The sequence below is a fragment of the Gallinula chloropus genome (genome assembly GCF_964237585.1).
Source record: "Gallinula chloropus genome assembly, chromosome: 5".
In the NCBI taxonomy this organism is placed as follows: Eukaryota; Metazoa; Chordata; class Aves; order Gruiformes; family Rallidae; genus Gallinula; species Gallinula chloropus.
In genome coordinates, this window is record NC_140090.1 from 31,213,638 (window position 1) to 31,234,752 (window position 21,115).

The 21,115-nt window shown below is 39.9% G+C and overlaps 2 protein-coding genes across 2 annotated transcripts; one reads left to right on the top strand and one right to left on the bottom strand.

The window, feature by feature from the left end:
- Nucleotides 1–1,453: 1,453 nt before the first annotated feature.
- On the bottom strand, nucleotides 1,454–12,488 carry FASTKD2 (FAST kinase domains 2). The gene is made up of 12 exons (XM_084265100.1): nucleotides 12,469–12,488; nucleotides 11,037–11,824; nucleotides 10,531–10,634; nucleotides 8,959–9,067; nucleotides 7,294–7,417; nucleotides 6,295–6,434; nucleotides 5,830–6,002; nucleotides 5,305–5,468; nucleotides 4,220–4,441; nucleotides 3,261–3,345; nucleotides 2,104–2,218; nucleotides 1,454–1,706 (listed from the first exon to the last, which is right to left on the bottom strand). The coding sequence occupies exons 2-12, from the start codon at nucleotides 11,727–11,729 to the stop codon at nucleotides 1,587–1,589; spliced, it is 2,049 nt and encodes a 682-aa protein (XP_084121226.1). The 5' UTR covers nucleotides 11,730–11,824; nucleotides 12,469–12,488; the 3' UTR covers nucleotides 1,454–1,586.
- Nucleotides 11,962–19,941, top strand: MDH1B (malate dehydrogenase 1B; the record flags this gene model as incomplete). Its single annotated transcript, XM_084264565.1, has 9 exons — nucleotides 11,962–12,646; nucleotides 13,067–13,200; nucleotides 14,132–14,266; nucleotides 14,425–14,567; nucleotides 15,232–15,734; nucleotides 16,753–16,894; nucleotides 17,722–17,885; nucleotides 18,993–19,132; nucleotides 19,840–19,941. The coding sequence occupies 9 exons, from the start codon at nucleotides 11,962–11,964 to the stop codon at nucleotides 19,939–19,941; spliced, it is 2,148 nt and encodes a 715-aa protein (XP_084120691.1).
- Nucleotides 19,942–21,115: the final 1,174 nt, after the last annotated feature.

Genomic DNA, 21,115 nt, shown 5'->3' on the forward strand with positions numbered 1-21,115 from the left:
AGAGAAAGGTGCAGCTTGCATCCCATTAGCCTCACTAGCAGGTCAGCTAAAAGCATCTATTTGGTATCTGCTTCACTTCAGAAAAACGGATTTTGCACCTTTCACGCCAAGCAGTTCATGCAGTGAGAAAACCCACAATTACAGGAGCAAAATAAGTATTGTTGATCTTCATTGCAAGTCTCCCACTAATGCTAATAAGCATGATTCAGGAGAGTGAGGAGAATGGTATTCTAAATACACATTGTAAGGCTCAAAACAGGGATTAGATCTCCTTTACTACATGAATTTGACACCTGAGAAACCTAGGTTTACTTCATACATAGCAGCAGAATAGCTTTTTAGCAGATGTAAGGATTCAAGAAACACAAAGCTCTGAAGTCTCTCTGGCAGCAGCTCCATACTGCTTGGAAGTATGAGTCAGTGTAGGTGACATAGTAATGACTTAAATTATTGAAGTAGCATAATGCAAGATCCTGAAATGCTGAACAGCTCATGCTGCTTTTTATGCCAGGCTGCTGTGGCAGTACATCTCTGGTTGCAGTTTCCCTCGGAAAGAGGCACCATATTCCAGGTACCTGTTCTGCAAGAAGTTGGGCAGTGAGGTTTTTTTTAAGTGTATTGTTTCTTTTCACCTCATCACTGTGATACCTTTGTATCTCATCCTTGTAATACCTTATCCACGTGTCCACGCTACTTCAGAAAGACAAAGAACATCGTTCTTGTGGCTTAGCACGTGAAGCAAGAGCACCACCGTTAGGTAGCACGCGGTCACTGTAGGAAGTATTGCTGTTGCTATTTGTGCCAATCGGACTGTGGCTATGCTACAGCAAAACTGTGACTGAAGATCCGATTACACCACAGAAACAAGCTCTTGCTGGCAAACGTATGAATTTTGAGCATTCTGATGCTCTTACTAAGTATTTCAGCAACTCTAGCACAAATGGTTTTCACCACTAAATCTTAAACCAGTAACAGAAAAGATGTACCAGTTCTCTTTGTTCCTTCTGTTCAGACACTTTGAACTTTTAGGACTCTCTCAAGATAATCAATTCCACCACTATGGAACAAGCCAGCGGAGGTGCATCACCTTATGTAGAGTATTGCAGCATCTCTTTACGTATGCTAATGTGTTGTGGACACATTAGCATCAGAAACAGTAATTTAGAAGGACATGCCAGACTTGTGTTCTTGTAGCCAGAAGTTTCAGGATCTATTACAGTAACAGTGAAGCAAAAGGTTCAAAAGAAAAAGCATACAGCCAACAGAACCGTTATTGGCCTGGCACTTGAGACAGTCACCTTCCCTGACTCAGTTCAGGACAAGAGAAAAAATTTGACTTGGGGGAAGATAAGCAAAGTCAAGAGTAAGTCAAGACGTTTCAACGATGCTGGGATCCTTTTTGGATTAAGTAAGTAGTTTCTTCCACTAAAGAAAATCCCCACTATCAGCAGACATTGTTCACTTTATTCTCAATATGTAAGACTATGGAGTAGGCAGTTGTGTATAAAATTGCTTATCTCTTCCATTAAAACCTTACTCTAATTACACAGCAAAAAGATCAGGAGACCCAAAATTGTTGTTTTATTTCAATTACTGTCCTGCACAGCCAAGTCAGAAGGAGGGAAATAAGTTTTTGAATAAATTTTTCCTTTCAAAAATTCAACTGCATCTTCATCTGTCATTTCCTGAAACTTCTTGTTCGGGACCTGCAAGAAATGAAAAGGAAAGGGTACTTTAGTTCTACTGTCTTTAGCAAATTACTCTGTCCCATAAACCAAGTGCTCAGAGATGGGAAGAGTGTAGGGAGTCACTGCATTTTGAAAACAAGTTGACTTGAATCACTCATTCTATAAAGATCAGGGAAGTAAGGCAGTTACCTAGGTTTTTAGATACAAAGCAATTTAGTGGCTTGATTTCAACCCCCCCCCGAAGTATGACTACACTTATTTCACTGATAATAGTGGCAGCTTGTCTTTTAGAGTTCCTCTGTCCTTTCCCTGCCAACTTCTAAGTAGAGCAATCACCACCCTGGAGAGGGCTCACCACTCCTTGCAAAGCCTGTTCTACCAAAGGTACTAATTGTGCTGGTAACAGGACTCTTACCAGAATCACGTGATAGCCCAGTTTATTTAGATGCCGCTTCTTCATTGCCATCTTCCCTTGGGGGTGTGTTGTACCCACACAGAAGGCAGAGACAGGAACAAAGAGAAAAGCCAATCTGCAACCAAGAAGAGGAGGGAACACCTCACTGTACAAATGCAGAGTAAGCATTTTAAAGACAATGATACCCTTTAACACTGCAGAATACATAGCTGTCTTTCTGGTAGGCAAAAGTATCAAGACTGCACAAATTTCATTTCCTTTTTCCTTAATTCAGACTTCTTCTTCTATGAGCTTCACACAAGTCTGAGCATCTACCCAAACTACAGCAAAGTAGTAAGTCCTTAGATCTCCACTTCTCCCACAATGAGAAAGAAACAGTTCATTCAAAATTCTACATTATTTTAACTGCTTCTGCATTAGCTGTGATCCTTTACTAATATTCAGAAATCAGTTACTTCCTGCGATAAAAGCCTACCAGGAAAGCTGAGGAAAGCTCAATACCTTGGAAGCCTGTCAGTGAGTTTGTGTTATACAAGTCACTACATCTCTTTTTCCCAAAAAGCGAACTATACAAAATGCATTGCTGTGCAGTGTCCCAGCACCCAAACGTTAAGTATTACTCAATTCTACTTAAGCCTTATTTAAATGATATATGACCCACTTCAGTTACTGAGAGGTTATTTTTCTACACAAGATTAAATTAATCACCTAAAATGTGGATACAATGATCCTTTTTATTCAAATTATATTTCAGTAGCTGAATTAATTGCCCTAAAATACCACTGAAATGCACATTTTAAAGACTCACAATCTAGACACACAAAGACTTGGAATATTAAAACCATAATGCAGCAGTTTTTGGAAGGGATTTCAGTCATACTTCAAAACCTGCATCCATTTTAAAAGTATCAGATTACTGTGATGCTTCCCTGCCTCCTTCTCTGAAATGTGAAGTTTTAGCCTCTGTTAGAAGAAGGTAGTGAGCTGGAGGAGTTGTTGCTCTGACCTGCCATGGCAGATCTGGTATATTTCAGTGAGCACAAATACCAAGTTAGTTGTTTCTGTAGATTAGTGGACGAACGAAGTAACATGGAATACGTAAGAGATAAAACTAGTCTTCTAATAAAAAAAAACACAGTCAAAAAAAAAAAAGGCACCTTTGAACACTTGAGTCAGCATGATCATCTGCTGCAGTTACTGGGAGAACTTTCTTTCTGTCTGAATCCATTCTGATTTCAAAATCTGAAAACAAAACAAAATATTTTAACACCACAAGACGTTACAATTAGTGTTCTCACTTGAACATTAATTATTCACATTGTTTTCAAATGAATAGTTCATTTGAAAAAGAACACACACTGTCACTGCTGTGTTTTTAATTGCTGTTCTCTAATGATTTACGTATTACTGATGGCTTTTTGCTCCCTGTGACCAGTATAAACAACCACAGTTTGCACATCTCCAGAAAAAAACACTTGGTTTTGGAGACTGTAGATGTAACTTTACGGGAATTAAATAATAGTTTCAAGAAACTAGTCTTCATCACAATCTGTCATAGTACTCAAGAGTTTCCTGTAATCCAATTCCTCATTAGAAATATTTAGGAAGAAAATCATACAGAAAGACTGGCCAGAAAATAAGCAGTACCAAAATATAAAAGTAGCCAAATGTTATGAAATGATCACCTGGTAGAGAAGGTCATACCTCATTTAATAAGTGAAAGCAGAACCCAAACCTTAGCAGGAGCTTCAGATATCAAAAGCCAGCTGCTGTTTGGCTTTGTTTCTGATCTGACTTAGTACTAACATGTCAACTCTCTGAAACAGCCATATTGCATTTATGTACAATTAACATCTGCTTCCTGATGCTTAACAAAAAGTCCAAAGCACTTTTGTAAATAAAAGCAAACATCAAGTTTTAGTAAATTGACTTAAACTACTTTTAAGTGAAGCATCCTAGAAAGATTTGCCAATCATGGACATAATTTGTTAAAAGACTGTCTTCAAAGTGTGATGCTTTTAATGACTTGCACCCTTTGCATATTTGTTACCAACTTATTATTCTGGAGATTAGAAATCTACATTGAACAGAATATGATGGTAATTGGGCTTCATACCAATACAGTATTGATAGGGCAGCTGAACATTTTGCCGAAACATGTTCTCATCTCCCAGAAGGTCTATCAGTGTCTGCCGAGCCTTTCTCAGATTAAGAGGTACTACTGAAGAGAAACTCTCAGTCTGCACAAATGCAGGCTTTGTGAAGGAAGGGCTATCAAGTTCCACACATGTTTTCACACTGTGAAGCATCATTTCCTTTTGTTCTCTGTAAACATCATCTGAAAAACAATACAAGAAATATCACATCCCACCTATCATCTCACAGAATTTTTCATTTTATTAACATTTATGGTCTGTTCTGGTGGAGCAAATTAACTTCAATACCAGAACCAACACCCAACTGGCGTTTTGCTGAATATTATTGAGTATCTTCAATATATTGTTAGATATACGCAATCAATTTACTAATTATACTATTAAAGTCAACAGCTAGGACCTGTCCATTTATCCTGTGCTGTACACAGTTCTGTGCATGCTACCAGTTATTACAGGAGATGTACGGAGAACATCGAACGAGAAAGCATGCCTAAAAACCATTTATAAAATCCAGACAACTATAAGGCTGTTTATAAAACAAAGATGGAATATCAGACTTGGCCATAATTTTGGAACTGTACTTTAAGAGTACTAAGCTGTTAACTCTACATAGTTTCAGCCTTACAGCTTTCAGGTTCAGTTACACTGAATTTCTACTCCACTGAATTGCTCTATTGGCTGTAGAGAATTCTAATTTGGAAACCAAATTCTACTACAAGCCATTTTGAGTTCCTCATGGCAGCAGTCAAAAAACTCTTTTACTCATGATTCCAGGTACTAAAGTTTGTTTACAAAGGTTAAGACTTCCTGTGCTTTTAAAAATGCCTGCACACCTGTCAAAGTAGAACCCCGGGCTCTTACACATTTCTACCATTTCCACAAATCTCAGAGGCAGTCTCTCCATGTGCACAATTAAAACTTTGAGATTTAAATTTTAGTATCACATTTGCAATCTTTAATTTCTAAATTCTGAATACAACTACAATAAATTATGTACAGAGGTACTATGCCTTTTAAAACAAGAAAATGACAAGCAAGGCCTGACCTGACAGTAGAAGTTCATCCCTGCTGTCCTTCTGCAACAGCTCATCAAGTGCACGATGAGGAAGATATCCTAAGATGCTAAGTGAATGCACTGCCTTCAGCAGTTCTGTGCTGGAAATCTGAGGGAGGTACTTATTCAAGCAGCTATTAAGAGTCTCAAAAAACCTGCTCCAAAAGTAGAAGAAAAGTAAATACACAAATAAGGCTATAAAAAATACAGCCTGCAAACAAACATGCAAGTTAGAAATCTCTATTATCTTGTCAGGTAATGTAACATTAGCTTTTGACTATTCTTTGAGGTGATGGCTACCTATCAACAGGTTTAGCAGACTCGTCAGTCTAGAAACAAGGACTCCATTTTCAATTATACAGAAAAATGTCTATGTAGACACAGCGTATTTACCTTACAAATTAATAAAACAGGATGATGAACTCTTTCACAACTATAATCAAATACTAGTTGCCATACGTTACTTTGTAATGACTACATAATATATATTATTAGGTATTCTAAATGAAAACCTACTGATCCTTTTGGCCTTTGGGAACATAGTTGAGTCGTGAATACACTCGGAGAACAATCAAAAGGTTTTTCAAGTTGAGGAATTCAGGGTCTTCTGTCACCTTCTCAGCAAAAATACCCAACAGCTCAGTAGGCTGAAAGGCAAGTGTCTCAAAGGCAGAAAGAAAAAGAATGATCTAAAAGAAAAGAAAGTTTTAGAAGGTCAAGAAAGGTAGTAAAGTGGATCCTACCTGTTGATTTCATAAAAGACATTTTTAACAAAACCAACTTTTTCAAACCATAACACCCCCTTTATTTTTTACTTCTTTATTCATCAATAAATAAGAACACTTTAAAAACGTAACTGTTTCAACTTTGTAAGATTGTTCTCCAAAGATGAAGCACAATCATGAGGAAAGGTAAGATGGAAAGCAGCAAAACTGACTTATTTTACTAGTATCACTATAAATTATTTGGTGGCAAACTCACCTGTCTTTTGTCCCAGAGACAGGCAGTAGAATTAATGTAGTCTGCTAATGCTGAAAGCAGTTTTACATTACGGTACTGGAGACTGTAACAACCTTCCAGAATGAGAATTAACTGCCGAAATGGAGCATCATGGATGTTCTCTGTAACAGCAGAGCAAAAAAGGACAAATGGTAGAAAGCAGTGAGAGCTACAGGTTTGAGACATTGTGGAAAGCTTGGCTAAGAGATGGAGGAGGGGGGAAAAAAAAATCAAGTAAGGAACTGTGGAACACATCGAGACTAGCTAGGCAGTCAACTGAGCTAAAACACATGGAAGAAACTGAGAAGCAGAAAAAAAACAAACAATCAGGATCAAGCTAGAGGGGATAAATCAGCAGAAGGGGACGAATTAACAAAAGAAGCAAGAAGACTGTGTTCCCAAAATGTGTTGCTCCAGGAGTCTTGATTTTTCAGTTCCTCCCTGCACTCTGTATGGAAACTCTCAGACTAGCTCCTTTGGTACTGAGCCATTGGGCTGTCCACCATGTCCGCTGAAGGAGTAACAGAGCAGGATCTAGAACTGCTATTCATCAGGTATTAGCCCATTTTTTTTCCCAATTTGGTTTTACAAAACTGCAAGAACCCACAGACATGACTCTATGTCTGAAAGGCACCAATGGCTGTCAAGCACTAAAGCATTTAGTGTACGCCAAACTGGAAAACACAGAACCCTAACGTAACCTCCTGGCGTATGACAACACAGATTGAGTGCCACATGACAAAAGACTTCTGCACTAGACTGCTGCTTTATTTGTCACACAAGATGGACCCACCTACTTTTGAGATTAAAAAGATTAAGTGCTGATGATCAATGCTCTCTTACTATGCTCTATTACTATAATATCCTGTAAAACAAAGATGTTTCCTGAGTTTTAAAGGAAATCAGAAAAGGGAGATGAGACAATAATTAGGAAGAATTTGGTATAAGGAAGGGAAATTTAATAAACATTTTTTTCCTTACCCTGTATCTTTTTACTACAAGCATTCAGGATTGGAATGGAACAATAATTCATTGCAACAAGAGCCAAAAACACACGCAGAGAGTTCGGGAAAGTCAGATGGTCAATCTCTTTCAAAACCGCCATCTAAAAGTAATTAGAAATTATTAAATTCTTAATATATATTATCACTGTTTTCTGGTGAAGGCACTTTCACCAAAACTTTCCCAAATTCCTTAGGCAGTTCAAGACTTAAATGAAAGAAAAAGGAGCAACAAACAGCAAAAGCATGAAGTCACCACTCTCAATTTCTTCATGCAGTTTAGCAGACAGAGCATTCCGCAGCCATGTCGCTATGCAAGTTCTCAGCAATTTGCCTTTACATGGATTTTTTTAGAAGAACAAAGTCTCAGGAAAGCTTGTTTCCAAATACTGCAAATATATATATATCTTCTGCCAGCCCTTTAAAACGTAGCAGAAATTTAACTGGCACAGTTGATTTATTTAATAGTACTGCACTTACTGTTTTGGATGTATGTGAAAGCTGTAAGCCTTCAAAACAATCCAACAGCACACCGAATGGTGTATCTTAAGACAAACACCCAGCTACAAATGTAGACTGTGGCACAGGACAGCTCTGGTGCCACCAGAGACTTCCATCTATTGAAGCAGTAATTGGATTGATACAAATGACACTAAAAATGAGACTACAAAGCGTATTAGCTATTAAAATACAAAAGTTAAATACAAAATGCATCTACAATATATATTACACAGTATTAAAAATAGCACTCTGTAAGCTCAGAAAATTATGATCTCCCTTCAGTTAACGAATTGAAAGGTTACATTCCTCTCAGTTCCATATTCCACTACACCTTTAGCCAGTTTCTCACCATCTTGTAAAAAGTGGTATATTGTCCACCGTTTATGGTTTCCTTATGACTAATACACTGCGTGAGCTCCCTGCATCACCCTGCTTCTTGCCCATTTTCCTATCAGTTTTCTCTCTCCTCACTTCCTCATGAATGCTATTCCAGACTCTGATCTCAGAACCCTTCAGCTATGTGATAAAAACACTAGTAGGTCCTGTTTGAAATATTTCAAAGTATTTCAAATAAGGGGATGAAGCCCAGTACTCCTTGCCATAAAACCTAGAGCATGCTCCCAACTACTCTATTTACTGGGCCAGGGGAAAGGGGGGCAGGGCTGGGGGGGAGCAGGGCTTTCAGATACAGAGAAAAATAAGGCCATGTGCTAGGTGAGTTGTCCTGGCATCTCACTCCCATCACTCCTCTAGCTCTGTACCAGACAGCCCCATTACTGACTAGCTTTCTGTCTTCTGGTCTTCCAGCCACCAGCTGGGCAAGGGAGTCAGGAAACAGCCTGTAAATGCGTCAGGGAATATCATGTGGCCAACCCAATCGAGATTAGGGCACTGCTATTTTACTGCCTCAATTCCTTTTGTACTATCTCCACTGCTTTCTGCCCCCTTTTATGGTGGGGTATTCCCAGCCTCCACATTTATGTTCCTCGTGTGGATATAGCTGGAGTAGGACTCATACAGCAAATGCAGTTAACCTTACTATTATATTTTCTCTTTGAGTGTCTGGAAAGAACCACGCACAATATATAAACAAGCAAGAGTATAGGTTTTGTGTAAGTAAAAATGAACCTCCAAGTAAAGTTACCTCTAATTTCTTTTTCAGAAAGACTGGAGCATCTTTTCCCATGCATTTCATCAGGTTTTGCAGTATAAATATGTCTCTGATAGTTGGAAGGCGCTGCTCTGCTAGTAATCTGATGAAGAAATAAACACAAGGCCTTGTGCTAGAGTTAATGTTCAATACAGCTTCCCTAATTTCAGCAGGAACAGGTAGGTACCTCATTCTCCCTCACTGATACACTCCCAAGTAATTCCCTGCTCTTCTCCAACCTCCATTTTTGCAACACTGGCATAACTCTAAATGGTGTAGATGCAGCACAGATATTTTCTCACGTGAAAATAATTATATATGCTTTCTTAATGTTATCCTAATACATGGATATTGTCACTAATACATTAACAGGGCATCTCCCCAGACTGCACGTGTCATTGTACAGACTTGAGTGCTGTTAAGCCTCAACACTCTTCCTCAAAAAAAAGCCAAAACAACAAAACCAACCATGTTTTTATCATAGAATCATCTATGTGCAGACAAGTTCTGAAACAGCCAGGAAATTCAGGGGTGGACACCAACAACAGCTTGGTGCAAGTGAGGGATAAAATGCAAACAAGCAGCACTGTGGGCTGCAGGAAGAAAGCATAGAACACCACAGAAGGATCATAATCACATGGAGTGTGCTTGCATGAAGGAGTTCTGCTTTCCCAGAACCTCCTTTTCTGGCTCTTTGGGAGGTATTGTAATTGTTATATCTGAATTGCCTTTAAATATACCTGCACAGCTACAAAAAAATGAGGCATCACTCTGTAAAACAGTGCACTGCTCTGATACTCATCCCTGCAGATGTGGCTTCCTGCAGGAGCTCCAAACACCAAGACACAAATATGTAGATGGATCTCCAACTGTGTACCTGAGCTTCCAGAAGAACCTATTTTTTGCCTATCACTAACTCATCCACCTTCTCAAAGCAGAACCTAACACAGGACCCAAAGTTCTAATCCATGCCAAGTTTTGTTGACAGCCTTAGTAACAACAGTATCATAGGAGTGAGCAGATTGGTTGCCCACCTAAATCTCATCCACCCAGCAAAAACTCACCACAGCCAAAGTTATTCTGATAAAAGGCTACACAGAAGGCTTTGCTGGATGCACAGATAGTTTAACCTTGTCTTCATCCTGATTTTTACTTGCTAAATGAAAACATTCCCTGGCTGCTTAAACAGCATTTTTCATCCTGGCAAATCAAAATACTTGACAAAGTAAGCAAGTCTCATTACCTCTTCTCTACATGCAGGTAAAACAGAGGCATAGATATGTGATGTGACTTGACCAACACCACAATAAATTCACACTGGGGGGCGGGGCTTGCAGTCAGAGTATGAATCCCCTGCAGAGCAGTCTAGCACCCTATGTCATTGGAAGCCTTTCTGCCTAAAACTGCAAAGACAATGCCAAAAAATACTGTCCTTGGCAGCTGCTATCTCCTGTGATCAAATAAGTCCTAAAACCATAATATGTGCAGACATTCCCTCCATCATTTCTACAAAATATATACTAAAACATGTAAATATGAAGAACATGTGAAAGATATTTTTCTCACTGTAATCCAGCTTGAAGAGCGCTCACATTCTTGTCTTTCTCCAGCACCGCTAAAGTAGTTGCCAAAACTGAGATACATCGGTTATCAAGTTGATTGAGCCTCTCCTGTTAAAGAGTTTTCACAATGTCAGATTACTATTTTAGACTAGGAAGTTTCAGAAAAGAAAAACTAATGACTCTTACAATCTGTACCTGTCATCTTCTCTTCCCCACCAAAGTCAGTTCGTAAACTTTAATTCTGCAGTGACCTGCAAGGCCTCACAACCATCAAATGTAGCTGTTTTGAAAAAGCTAATGATTTTGAGACTGCCTGTTAAATCTGTCTGAAATCAAGCAGTCGTTTCCAAAATGAAGTAAATTAGAAGTACACACAAATTACCTATGAGGGCCCTGTTTCCATAGACCATGACACCAAAACAGGGGTGTAACCCAGCTCTGATGTTGCACAGCCTCCCAGAGTGAGCCCAAAGGTTTCAGCCCAAATTTAGAAGAGATTCTCATACTTACCTGGCACACCCTCAGCAAAGTCTGAACTAGGAGAGTGTTCTGAGGAATGCCTATGTGCAACGCAGCATGCAGACCAAACACCAGATCACCCCGCGTCATCCTTCTGGCGTCCTGCAACAGCTGCTGACAAAGCTTGGCAAAAGCTGGGTGCTCAAAAATCAGTTGCTTCTCGTAACGCTGCTGGTCTTCAGACAGGTTTTTCAGGAGCCTCCACACCGTAGTTAAACAGTTTGTTAACTGCTTAATGGAAGAAGCAGACTTTGAAGCCAAGTCCAGTACATCGCAAGGGCAGGTACATTTCTGGAGACTATCAAAAAACAGTTCATCATCATCCACTACATGCTTCGCTTTAACGCTCCCAGAATCATCCAGTTTCTCAAGTTCCAAGTAGCTGTGGGTAGCCTGGTCACTCATCAATGCCTCTGTACTCTTCTCTGCTTGTATTTCAGCACCTGTGCTAAAAACATCTGTCCTTTGAGATAGAAATCGATGAGATGATCCATGCAGAGATGGAAAAATACTTAAGAAACATTTCCTGAAGTTATTTTCCAGGGGATCCCTGTATCTACTAGTCCATAAAATGTGTTTTCTTGCCGTGGCGGATGATTTGAAACTGAGCGCAGAACTGTACCTATACATGTATCTAGCGGTACTTAGCAAGTAATTTATTTTGTTATTCATTTTTGCTAACATCTCATGAACAGATCTGAAAGGCCAACTCAAAGTAAGGATCCAGTGCAATTTTACAAGTGGAAACAGTCCTCGAGAAACTGTGTAAGATCACTTATCTGTAAAGATAATTGAAAATTGTGTAATTAGTTACCAGACTTTCAATTCCTAAAGTAAACCACCAAATCTATGCACATCTTTTGCACGGAAAAAGACCTGGGAAAAGAACCCTGGAAAATTATTTGCAGATATTTTTATGGAGTTTCCACGTTTCGGTCAAACATTGAACACAAGGCTAACTCATCCTGGGCGCCTACTTGTTCCTCTTCGCCGTTTTAACCAACAACCGCGCCGAGACGGAGCATCTTTTCCTAACGGACAGTCCTCCAAGCAGACGCGACTCCTGGCTGGGCGCGGGTGGGTCACCGCCAACCTTCTGCTCCGGGGAACAGAACCCCGCGCGGCTGCAGCCGCCAGCAGCCTGTGCCAGCCTCCCTGCGGCGGCGGCACGCCCGCGGCCAGGCTCCCGGGGCCGGGGCCGCGGGGCGAGGCAACGGCTCTGGGCTTTGGGCTCGTTTTCTGCAGGGGCTGGGAACGCGACCCAGGGGATACGGTATCAGCCCGCGGCCCGGCACCAAGGGCACGAAGGCCTTTCGGCGGCTTCGCAACGGCGGGGGATCCCGCCGGGCCGGGCCGCCCGCCTCAGCCGCGCCGGGAAGGGACGGACGGGCGGCACAGCAGGCCCCCGCCGGGAGACTATTACCTTGCACGCGAGGACGCCATGACACCCCAACCGCCCTCTCCGCGCTCTCTCGACGAGTCTCGCGAGAGGGACGGCGCGGGCCGAGGGACAAACCGCCGTGGCGCGCGGCGCGTTGCTGTGCAACGCCGAAGTGACCGTTGGAGGGTGCCGCGCGCCATGGCCAGGCTGGTGCTAGCAGGTGAGGCGCTGAGGCGGCCCCGGGGCGGCGAGCAGCAGCCTGCCTGTGCTTGCCGCGGCCGCCGTCTGCTGGCTTGGTGACCAAGCCGTTCTTCTCGTCTCTCCCGAGAGCGGTGCCTGCCGTACGGCACCCTGCCTCCGTGCCCGAGCCAGTGTTCTCACCCTTTTAGGCTCCTGCCGCCCTCTTCTGCTGCACCTCCCTCCCGGGGGTGCCCTTCTCAGCCCCTTAAACGCTGGACTGCTGAAGGCACTGTTTCACTTCCAAAGTCATCCTTTCTTTGCTGGCTCATATGCTTGTCGTGTAACTTTCTGGGAGCTCACGGGATGTGGGTTACCTCAGACTCTTTTAATTGGAACAATTAAAAATAAGTTGGTCTGTAAAGTCCTTATCAGTTAATGTCACAGAATCTTGCATTTCTAGTGGTGTCATCACTGTTCACAGGTAAGGCAAACTGCCCTTACTATGCTAAAGCTGAACTCCTGGCTGACTATCTCCAGGCTAATTTGCCAGACTTCAGGGTTCACAAGATCACTCAGCATCCTGACAAATGGGAGGTAAGGGATTGTAAATTAAGTTGTTGATAGACACAAAGCAGGGAATGTGTTTATTTGTAGTATAGTTCTCATTGTCCTGTATTAGTATTTTGATGTGTGGGTAGAGGTGCTGCAGAAGCAGCTTTGGCTATGAATGTCAGCCAGAGGAGAAGGTTTGAATGTTCTGAGAGACTGGTGTTCTTGTCTTACCACACAAAATGGCCACAAAATGAGAGCCAGCTTAAAGCTACACTATGTCAGTAAGAAATTCAAGTTTATTGGGTTTTTATTAGGTATAAATGGCTACTCAGCCTGTAAATCTTTCACACACTGTGATTGTTTATGCTTTCAAAGTTTTTGCTTGTCAAGAACATCTCTGACATTCAAGGGCTTTGAATTACAATCAGAGTATGAAATTAAATCTCGCATATTTATTTACAATATGCACAGGCTTTTCTGAGAACTTCTGCTATAGATATGTTGCCATGTCTACACTATAGTTCATATAAGGAACTGAAAAAAATCACATTGTTACTTCATGAGATAGGCAGCATTATGATATTTATTCGTTATCTTTTGCTTGACACATCAGGCAAGTAACTCACATGAATAGCAATTAACCTCTGCATCTTGCTCACCTTCTGCAACTAAATAGCAACCCTCAGATTACTTGCTTCTTCACAACATTGCTATCTTTAGTACTGTTAAGGTAATTGAGCAAAATTACAGCAGTAAAATCAAGCAGAAGTGAGACCTTTCATTTGCTGAGGTATCACAGTGTATCAGTGTGCATTGCTTTATGTTATTCCCACATTTTGCACACACTGGTTCATGAGCAAGTAAGAAGCTAGAAACTGTGAATGGAGAAGAAGTAATGTTTATAGCTGTAACATTTAAGTGTTATCAAATGTGAAAAAGTATTAAAATCTTTTGGTGGTGATGTTTACACTAGCAGTGGCTTCATGACATTTGTGAAATGAATGGATGGGACCACAGACAATCTCCTATCATTTGGAGAGAACTGTTGGACCGTGGAGGGAAAGGTCTGCTTCTGGGAGGAATTAATGATTTTCTGGAATATGCTGAGGTAATGAGCTGCCTTTAATACTGTAAACCCAGTTATATGTCTTATAACATTGTTTTTCTTTATTTCTTGTTCACATGTAAAATAAAGCTATCCATTCTAAGGTTAGCTTGCTGTGTTTGGGTTGTCATTTGATTAGACATCACCCTTTTTGTTCTCAGCACTATTATGGCATCACCTCGATGACGTTGAGTGAGGAAATGTTAGGCATTGCTGAGGAGAACCTGCAGGCGCATATTGAAATTGAAAAAGAGGAGGAAGAGATTAGAAGTCATATCAAGCCTTTGCAGATCTGGATCACCAGGTGAGAGTACAAAGAATGTCTATGAAGTTTCACTCAGCTTCAGAAGAATGCCGTTTTTCCCATCACATATAACAAGTGTAACCATCTGAAGTTATATATGAATCCTTGTAAATTGCTATTTGATTTTCATTCAGTGCCCCTCGCTATGAGTATTCAGCGTATAATCTAGATTTTATTTCTACTTTTGTTACATTTTGCACCAGTTTAAGTGAGGGATGTGAACGGGCAACATTTAAAGCCCAGATCACCTAAGGGAAAAACAAGTATTTACAAAGTAATCTAGGAATTTTGTAGTTCAATTATCTTGCATTAAATGCTTTTGGGAATATTTAGGTAAGTAGTATCTTGCAGTTCTAGCTCTAGAAATTTCTGTGTTTCTGGTAACAGACCACACTAAAAAAAATTGTGATTCTTTAAAGGCGCTAATTTTTATGTGACAGTATTACCTGAGGTGTAAAGGATGGAAAACCCTCAAATTAAAGGAGGACCCAATTATTTTAATTTTTAACCTGTTAAAATGATAGAAAGGGCAATAAAAGATCTGAGGTAATGGTCTATATAAATGTAAACAAACACAAAATCTTTGTGTTCGTGTATGTAATACTCCTAAACAAGCAGTGGTTAGTGGTAAACTATAGTTTTTTCTATATCCTTCTCTTATCAGTGCATCAGTTCCAATCTGTTATCAGCTGATCCCTCTGTTGGCAAATGGAGAGGTGTTTGGGATGACCACAGAAATCAGTATCCATTTGCTTGACACTGACAAGTTTAAGGAAGTTCTTTGCGGTATTGTAATGGAAGCTGAAGACATGGCATTTCCACTCCTCCGCAGTATTTCAGAGCACACTGAACTAGATGAGGCTTTTATTCACGCCGATATTATCATTGTGCTTGATGATGTCCTCTTAAACCAGGAAGTCCAATCCCTTGAGAATGACATCAGAAAAGTGAGTGAGATCTGCCAAGTGTATGCTCCCCTGATTGAGAAGAATGCCAAGAGCGGAGTCAGAGTAATTTCATCAGGAAAAACCTTTGTAAACCTTAAGGCGATGATGATTATGACATATGGCCCATCCATTAAGCCTGAAAATGTCATTGCCGTTGCAACATCCTGGGAAAGCGCCGCTAAAGCCATGCTGGCCAAGAAGCTAAATATGAATGCATCAGGTGAATATTTATGTGTTCTGGTAGCATTTGGGGAATGCAGTGGCTGGACACCTTTGAGAGTACATATTTCACTGCAGAACATTGTTGATGTGTATGAGGAAACAGTGAATTGCATAGCTCTGTGGGATTCCAGGGTGTGACTGGCAGGTGTTGCCATTTTCTGTGCTTACCACTATCTGGATCTGTGGCTGGTCCCATGAATGTCAGTTCTCTGGCTAGCTCTTGGCCATTCTGGCATGTATTTCATGCTGGTAACGTACTAAGAAGGACTGACCTGTGGTGTGGATCAGGACTGCAAGATCACATTTTCACTTTGCAGCGCATTTATTTTAGAGACATGCAAGCTAGCTGTGAATAAATATTACAACATACTGCTGTGCAGATAATGAGAGTATAGTATTATTTCTGGTTTAATTAGCTTTCTTTCTCAGATCAGTTGTGCCTCGGTTATATTTGCACTGCATAGCCAGGTATGCTCCAACAGCTGGCTCAGCATCAGGATTCTTTCACTGTTGCAGGGGGAGGAACTGGTCATCAATGACAAGTCTAGATATTCCGGAGCCTAATAAAATAGAAAAGTAAGTTAGTAGACTGAATAGCCTTTCAACTAGGCTAGAGAAATTACTTTTGTACCAAAACAGGTAGAGATTTTTTTTTTAAATTTTTTCCTGTTCGGCAGTTTATATTTGTGAGTACGGGATTTCAGAAAGAAAACTGCTGTATATTTGCAATATGATTTGTTTTGGTTTTAATAGCTACACATTTACTACATTTTGTCTGTTATATACAATAACATGATTTAAATCAAAGTTCCTTTTTCAGCTTGTGATGAGTTTTCATATGTTTTGTAGAACCTTGTTGCATTTTTCAGATCAAATAATCTCAGCTACCAAGGCAGGACACTGAATGGAAGAATAATTAATCTTGAAAGGGACTTCTGATGGTCATCTAGTCCAGTGTACCTTGTGAAAGTATTTACCTGCCTCAGCATTAATTTATGTATTTTTTCCTGTTACAGGAGTTAAAGATGTGATTGTTTGGGGCAATATAACTGGCTGTAACTACATTGATTTGTCACATGCAAAACTTTATGGATATGACTGTGCTGTTTGGAGCCCAGCTACTTTTCCACATCCTTTGCTGAATAAGATTTACGACAGGTACAGTACAGATATGTTTTTTAAATTAAAACTAAATAACCACTTCTAATCCGTGTTTATCAGAACTGCTTAGTAAACATCAAGAAAAGGTTTGTTTTCAAGATTTGTCCTTAGCAACTAGCACTGTACCTAAGGGAAAACTCAAGTCAAAGTACTTAGTCTGCAAAAGCAGTACCAAGTGCTGTACGTAGTTCTGACTCTCCAGTCAGCTTTGTTTATAACTGTATTTTCCTACGTATCAAGTGGGTGTCTTACAGGCTGCTTATTACTTCTCTTATATAATAGAAGTCCAGATAGTGACTTAGGTGTCTGGTCTGCATTGGGCCCCGATGTTGTCAGTTTCCCAAAACAAACAATTTGCTAACATATATAAAAAGGATACCTGGTGTCTAGATAGCTTCTTGTGGAAAGGTAAGTAGCAGAGAAAGGATGAATGGAGTGAAGGGGCAGCAGATGTGACATGCACTCAGACCCAGACATATGGACCTCCCACTCTGGTCTACACCAGCATTTCCTGGACAGCAAACATTTCTTTTGCGCTCTCTGCCTACTGCAGGGTGTGGTTCATGGCTGGGTTCTTGCATAAGATGGTGGTGGTGATTATTATTATTATTATTACAACAACTTGAGTAAATTACTTCACTTTCATAGATAAATAGTTCTTGTTGCTACCTTTTGAGCCACTTTTTGCTAGACCCTAGTGCCAGGCCTTCAGCAGTTTTAATTAGTTTTGACTATTTACTCTCAGGTTTAGTTCTTTATTCTTGTAGAAAATTACACTTCTGCAGTCATCTTAGGTTTTTTCTTCCTCCTTTTTTTATTGGTAGCGAATGGATCCATTCAGAATTTCTGTCTGCACGGAGTTCACTGAGTTCCCGGGTCTGTCATTCTATGGGAATGTTACCTGCTCATGCAGTAGCCAATGTACTGAAATACTGGTATCATGGCTCTCCTCCTGGGGAGATCGTTTCTGTGGGAATACTGACTAAAGGTAAATCTAGTTTTGCTTCACATATTCTGTTGTAGCTTTCCCCAGTGTGTTTAATGTTCTTTTTTTTAAATAAAGATTTTTTAATTTAATAAAAACTTGAAAAAATATATGATGTATTGGGAGGTTGAGAGTTTGTTTCAGTATAAGAACCTCCAAATCCAGGCAGTTTTGTTCTCCAGAGCTTGTGATTTGGTAATCACTTCTTATAAGCCTCTCTTAGGCGAATACTATCTTGTTGCAGATTGACTCTTGGTCTTGTAGTTTAAATGTTTTCCTGGTGTATGTTTTGTGCAAGGACTCTATAGTTCCTAGAGCCTAAGCTATAAAAGCATGTTCTTGTGTAGTTTTGTGGACCAATAAATGGAATGTTTCATAACAGCCATTTAACTCTTGTATGAAATATATCTCCCCCCCGTAAGATGTAAAATTATTACAGCAGTTGTATTACAGCACAGCAAAGACATGGACCTCTTGAAGCAGGTCCAGAGCAGAGCCACAAAAATGGTCAGAGGGATAAAACACATCTGGTATGAGGACAGGTCAAGAGAGTTGGGATTGTTCAGCCTGGAGGAGAAAAGGTTCTGGAGAGACCTTATAGCAGCCTCCCAGTACCTAAAGGGGGCTTATAAGAAAGATGGGGACAGACTTTTTAGTAGGACCTATTGCGATAGGACAAGGGGTGATGGTTTTAAACTAAAAAAGGACAGATTTAGACTAGATATAAGGAAGACATTTTTGTACAATTAAGGTGTTGAAACACTGGAAGTGGTGCCCTGGGAGGTGGTGGATGCCCCATCCCTGGAAATATCTAAGGTCAGATGGATCTAGTTGAAGATGTCCTTGCTCATTGCAGGGTGGGTGGACTAGCTGACCTCTAAAGATCCCTTCCAATGCAAACTATCCTATGATTCTTTGTTTCATGTACATCTAACTAAAATACAAAGTTACAGTAAAAGGAGTACTCAAAGACTAAAGTCTTTGAACTGGGAAAGGTAGTCTCTGTTTATACCAAGATCTCAAAGTTGCAGACTTGCAAGTCTGTAGAACTTAATCTTGACACTGGTGAGAATGTGAAATACTATGTTTGGGTCACTTTTTCTTCATCAGGTCAATTTCACCTTCCTGAAGGAATTGTCTTCTCTATGCCAGTGAGGTTCCAGGATGGTAACTGGGAAGTCATGACAGAATTAGAAATTAATGAAACGACCCAAGAAGTTTTGGGACGCTTAGCTGATGAGCTGATTCAGGTGATGATTTCTTGTCTCTGATTGCATGCCCATTCTGCCACGTATGGGTACATTGCAATATAAGTTTGAATAGTAAGACCTTTACTCCAATTGTTAGACATATAAACTGGACACATGCATTTATCCATGATAAATACCAGGTATTTATGAGTGTAAGGTAGCATTTATATATTGAAATGGAACAGGTGAGTGTTCTGTTGCCCAAAAAAGGAGGTGATTCTATTTACCTATGTAAGTACAGAATCGGTACCCCCAAATTCTGCAGGCTTTTTGCAAAACAGAAATATTAACTTTAGAGTTTCTATGTTCTGTGCTGCTGATACTGATTTGCTTGTGTGGTGTTCAGAGTAGCTCTATACCAGGATACATCTCTTTTGGGATCCTTATGGCTGTGACTCTGCATGAATGAAGGCCAGATTTTACAAGAATTAGTGATTTTTCAAAAAATACGAAGTCAGTGAGCAATAATTGCATCATTCCTGTCACTTTATAAGACAAGAAGAATTTAATTCAGCTAAATATTAAAATAGTAAGAAGACTGATCCCAAACTCTACACTCTAGCTTCAATCAGATTTTGTGATCTTCAGTCATACCAGTAACATGTAAGAATTATTTTAGTTTGAGATTTTAACTTTGAGCTAGGAATTACAGGGGATTAAAAGGATGAATGAAGCTAACCTTGGATTATTTGTTTGTTTCTAATCAGGAAAAACTCATTGCACTAAAGGAAATAAAAGAACTGCATCCATATGGAGCTGATGAAATCACTAGTAAAAACATGCATCAAGGTGGGCTTTTCTCCCCATAAAAGATAAGATCAAGTTTTAAGAGAGAATTTAAGTAATGGATTCTTATTTTATGTCTCTTTCATTTAAAGTGGAAATAAAATCCTTCAGGAAGGAATATGAAAACAGGTGCTTGTCGATCTACCCTGACCATGCGTGGGTCATGATGATAGGAAGGGCAAGCATGCATGGTAGCAGCCTTGTTTTGATAAGTTTCTACTGTGTCATTCACAAATCATGAATCTAAAAGCTGGGCATAGATAATGCATTTAACATGACACATTTTGTGTTATGTTGTTAGTAAATATAACATCTCTGTAACCCAAGTAACTATTATTAGAAAAGCCCTTTCACCGTATGTCCTAATATATATTTTTGAAGTTTTTCTTTATTATGTTATTTTTTACTATCTAGAAATATTGAGATGAATTTCTAACAGAGAAACAAATACTGTAAGCTGGAATTCAAACTTTTAATTTTTCTCTTTGCTACTGTACCGAACAGTTTGTTCAGTATCTTTAGTCTATAAGCCATGGCAAAACGCCCCTGAATCCACAGTCTACTTTTCCCATGCAGAATAAACCCCCACTTCTTCTCCCAAGTCTTTTCATGCTGCTTTTCCTACCTGTTTTGCTTTTCAAATTCTCTCTCCTCTTAAGATTATATAAAGGAAAGAAAAATTGTTCATCAAAATAAGAACAGATGAACTTTAAAGCGTTTTATTTTTGATTTCTCACTTTTTGTCTATTCTCAGGTTACCAAATCCCTGCACTTTACCGATTTCCTAGTCTTTTCTTTCTGCTTTTAGGTCCTACAGCCCTTTTCCCTAGTTAGTCTTCTTTCTCATTGCTTCAAGTTTTCTTGTACTCTCAATACAAAAAGTACTTTCCAGTACTTTCCTACTTTCATACTCTTCTGCATTAAGGGCTGGCTGAAGAATGGGTAAACTATTTGGACCTTGATGTCCAGGGCCTTTAGTTAGCCCATAAGCTTTTTGGTTCTTTCTCTGGACTACAGACACAATAAGATTTTCTTGATAAAAGCAGAGTTTAATTATTTCACTAATCATGACTTTGATTAATCCAGACAAGAGATTCCCAGTTAGACATGAGCGTCCTTCCCTGTCTGCTGTCTACTTGTATGGCACTGCTTCTCTATAGAGTTATTACATTCTTCTTGTGGCTGCTTTAAACACTA

Bases quoted from the DNA above. Each gene is read 5' to 3' on its own strand.
- FASTKD2 (XM_084265100.1), bottom strand. From the start codon at position 11,729: ATGTTAGCAAAAATGAATAACAAAATAAATTACTTGCTAAGTACCGCT. The intron at 4,442-5,304 runs GTCAGGCCTTGC...ATTGTTTTTCAG, and splicing joins GGATGAACTTCTACTGTCAG to ATGATGTTTACAGAGAACAA. The intron at 1,707-2,103 runs GTAAGAGTCCTG...CATTTCTTGCAG, and splicing joins TGGGCTATCACGTGATTCTG to GTCCCGAACAAGAAGTTTCA.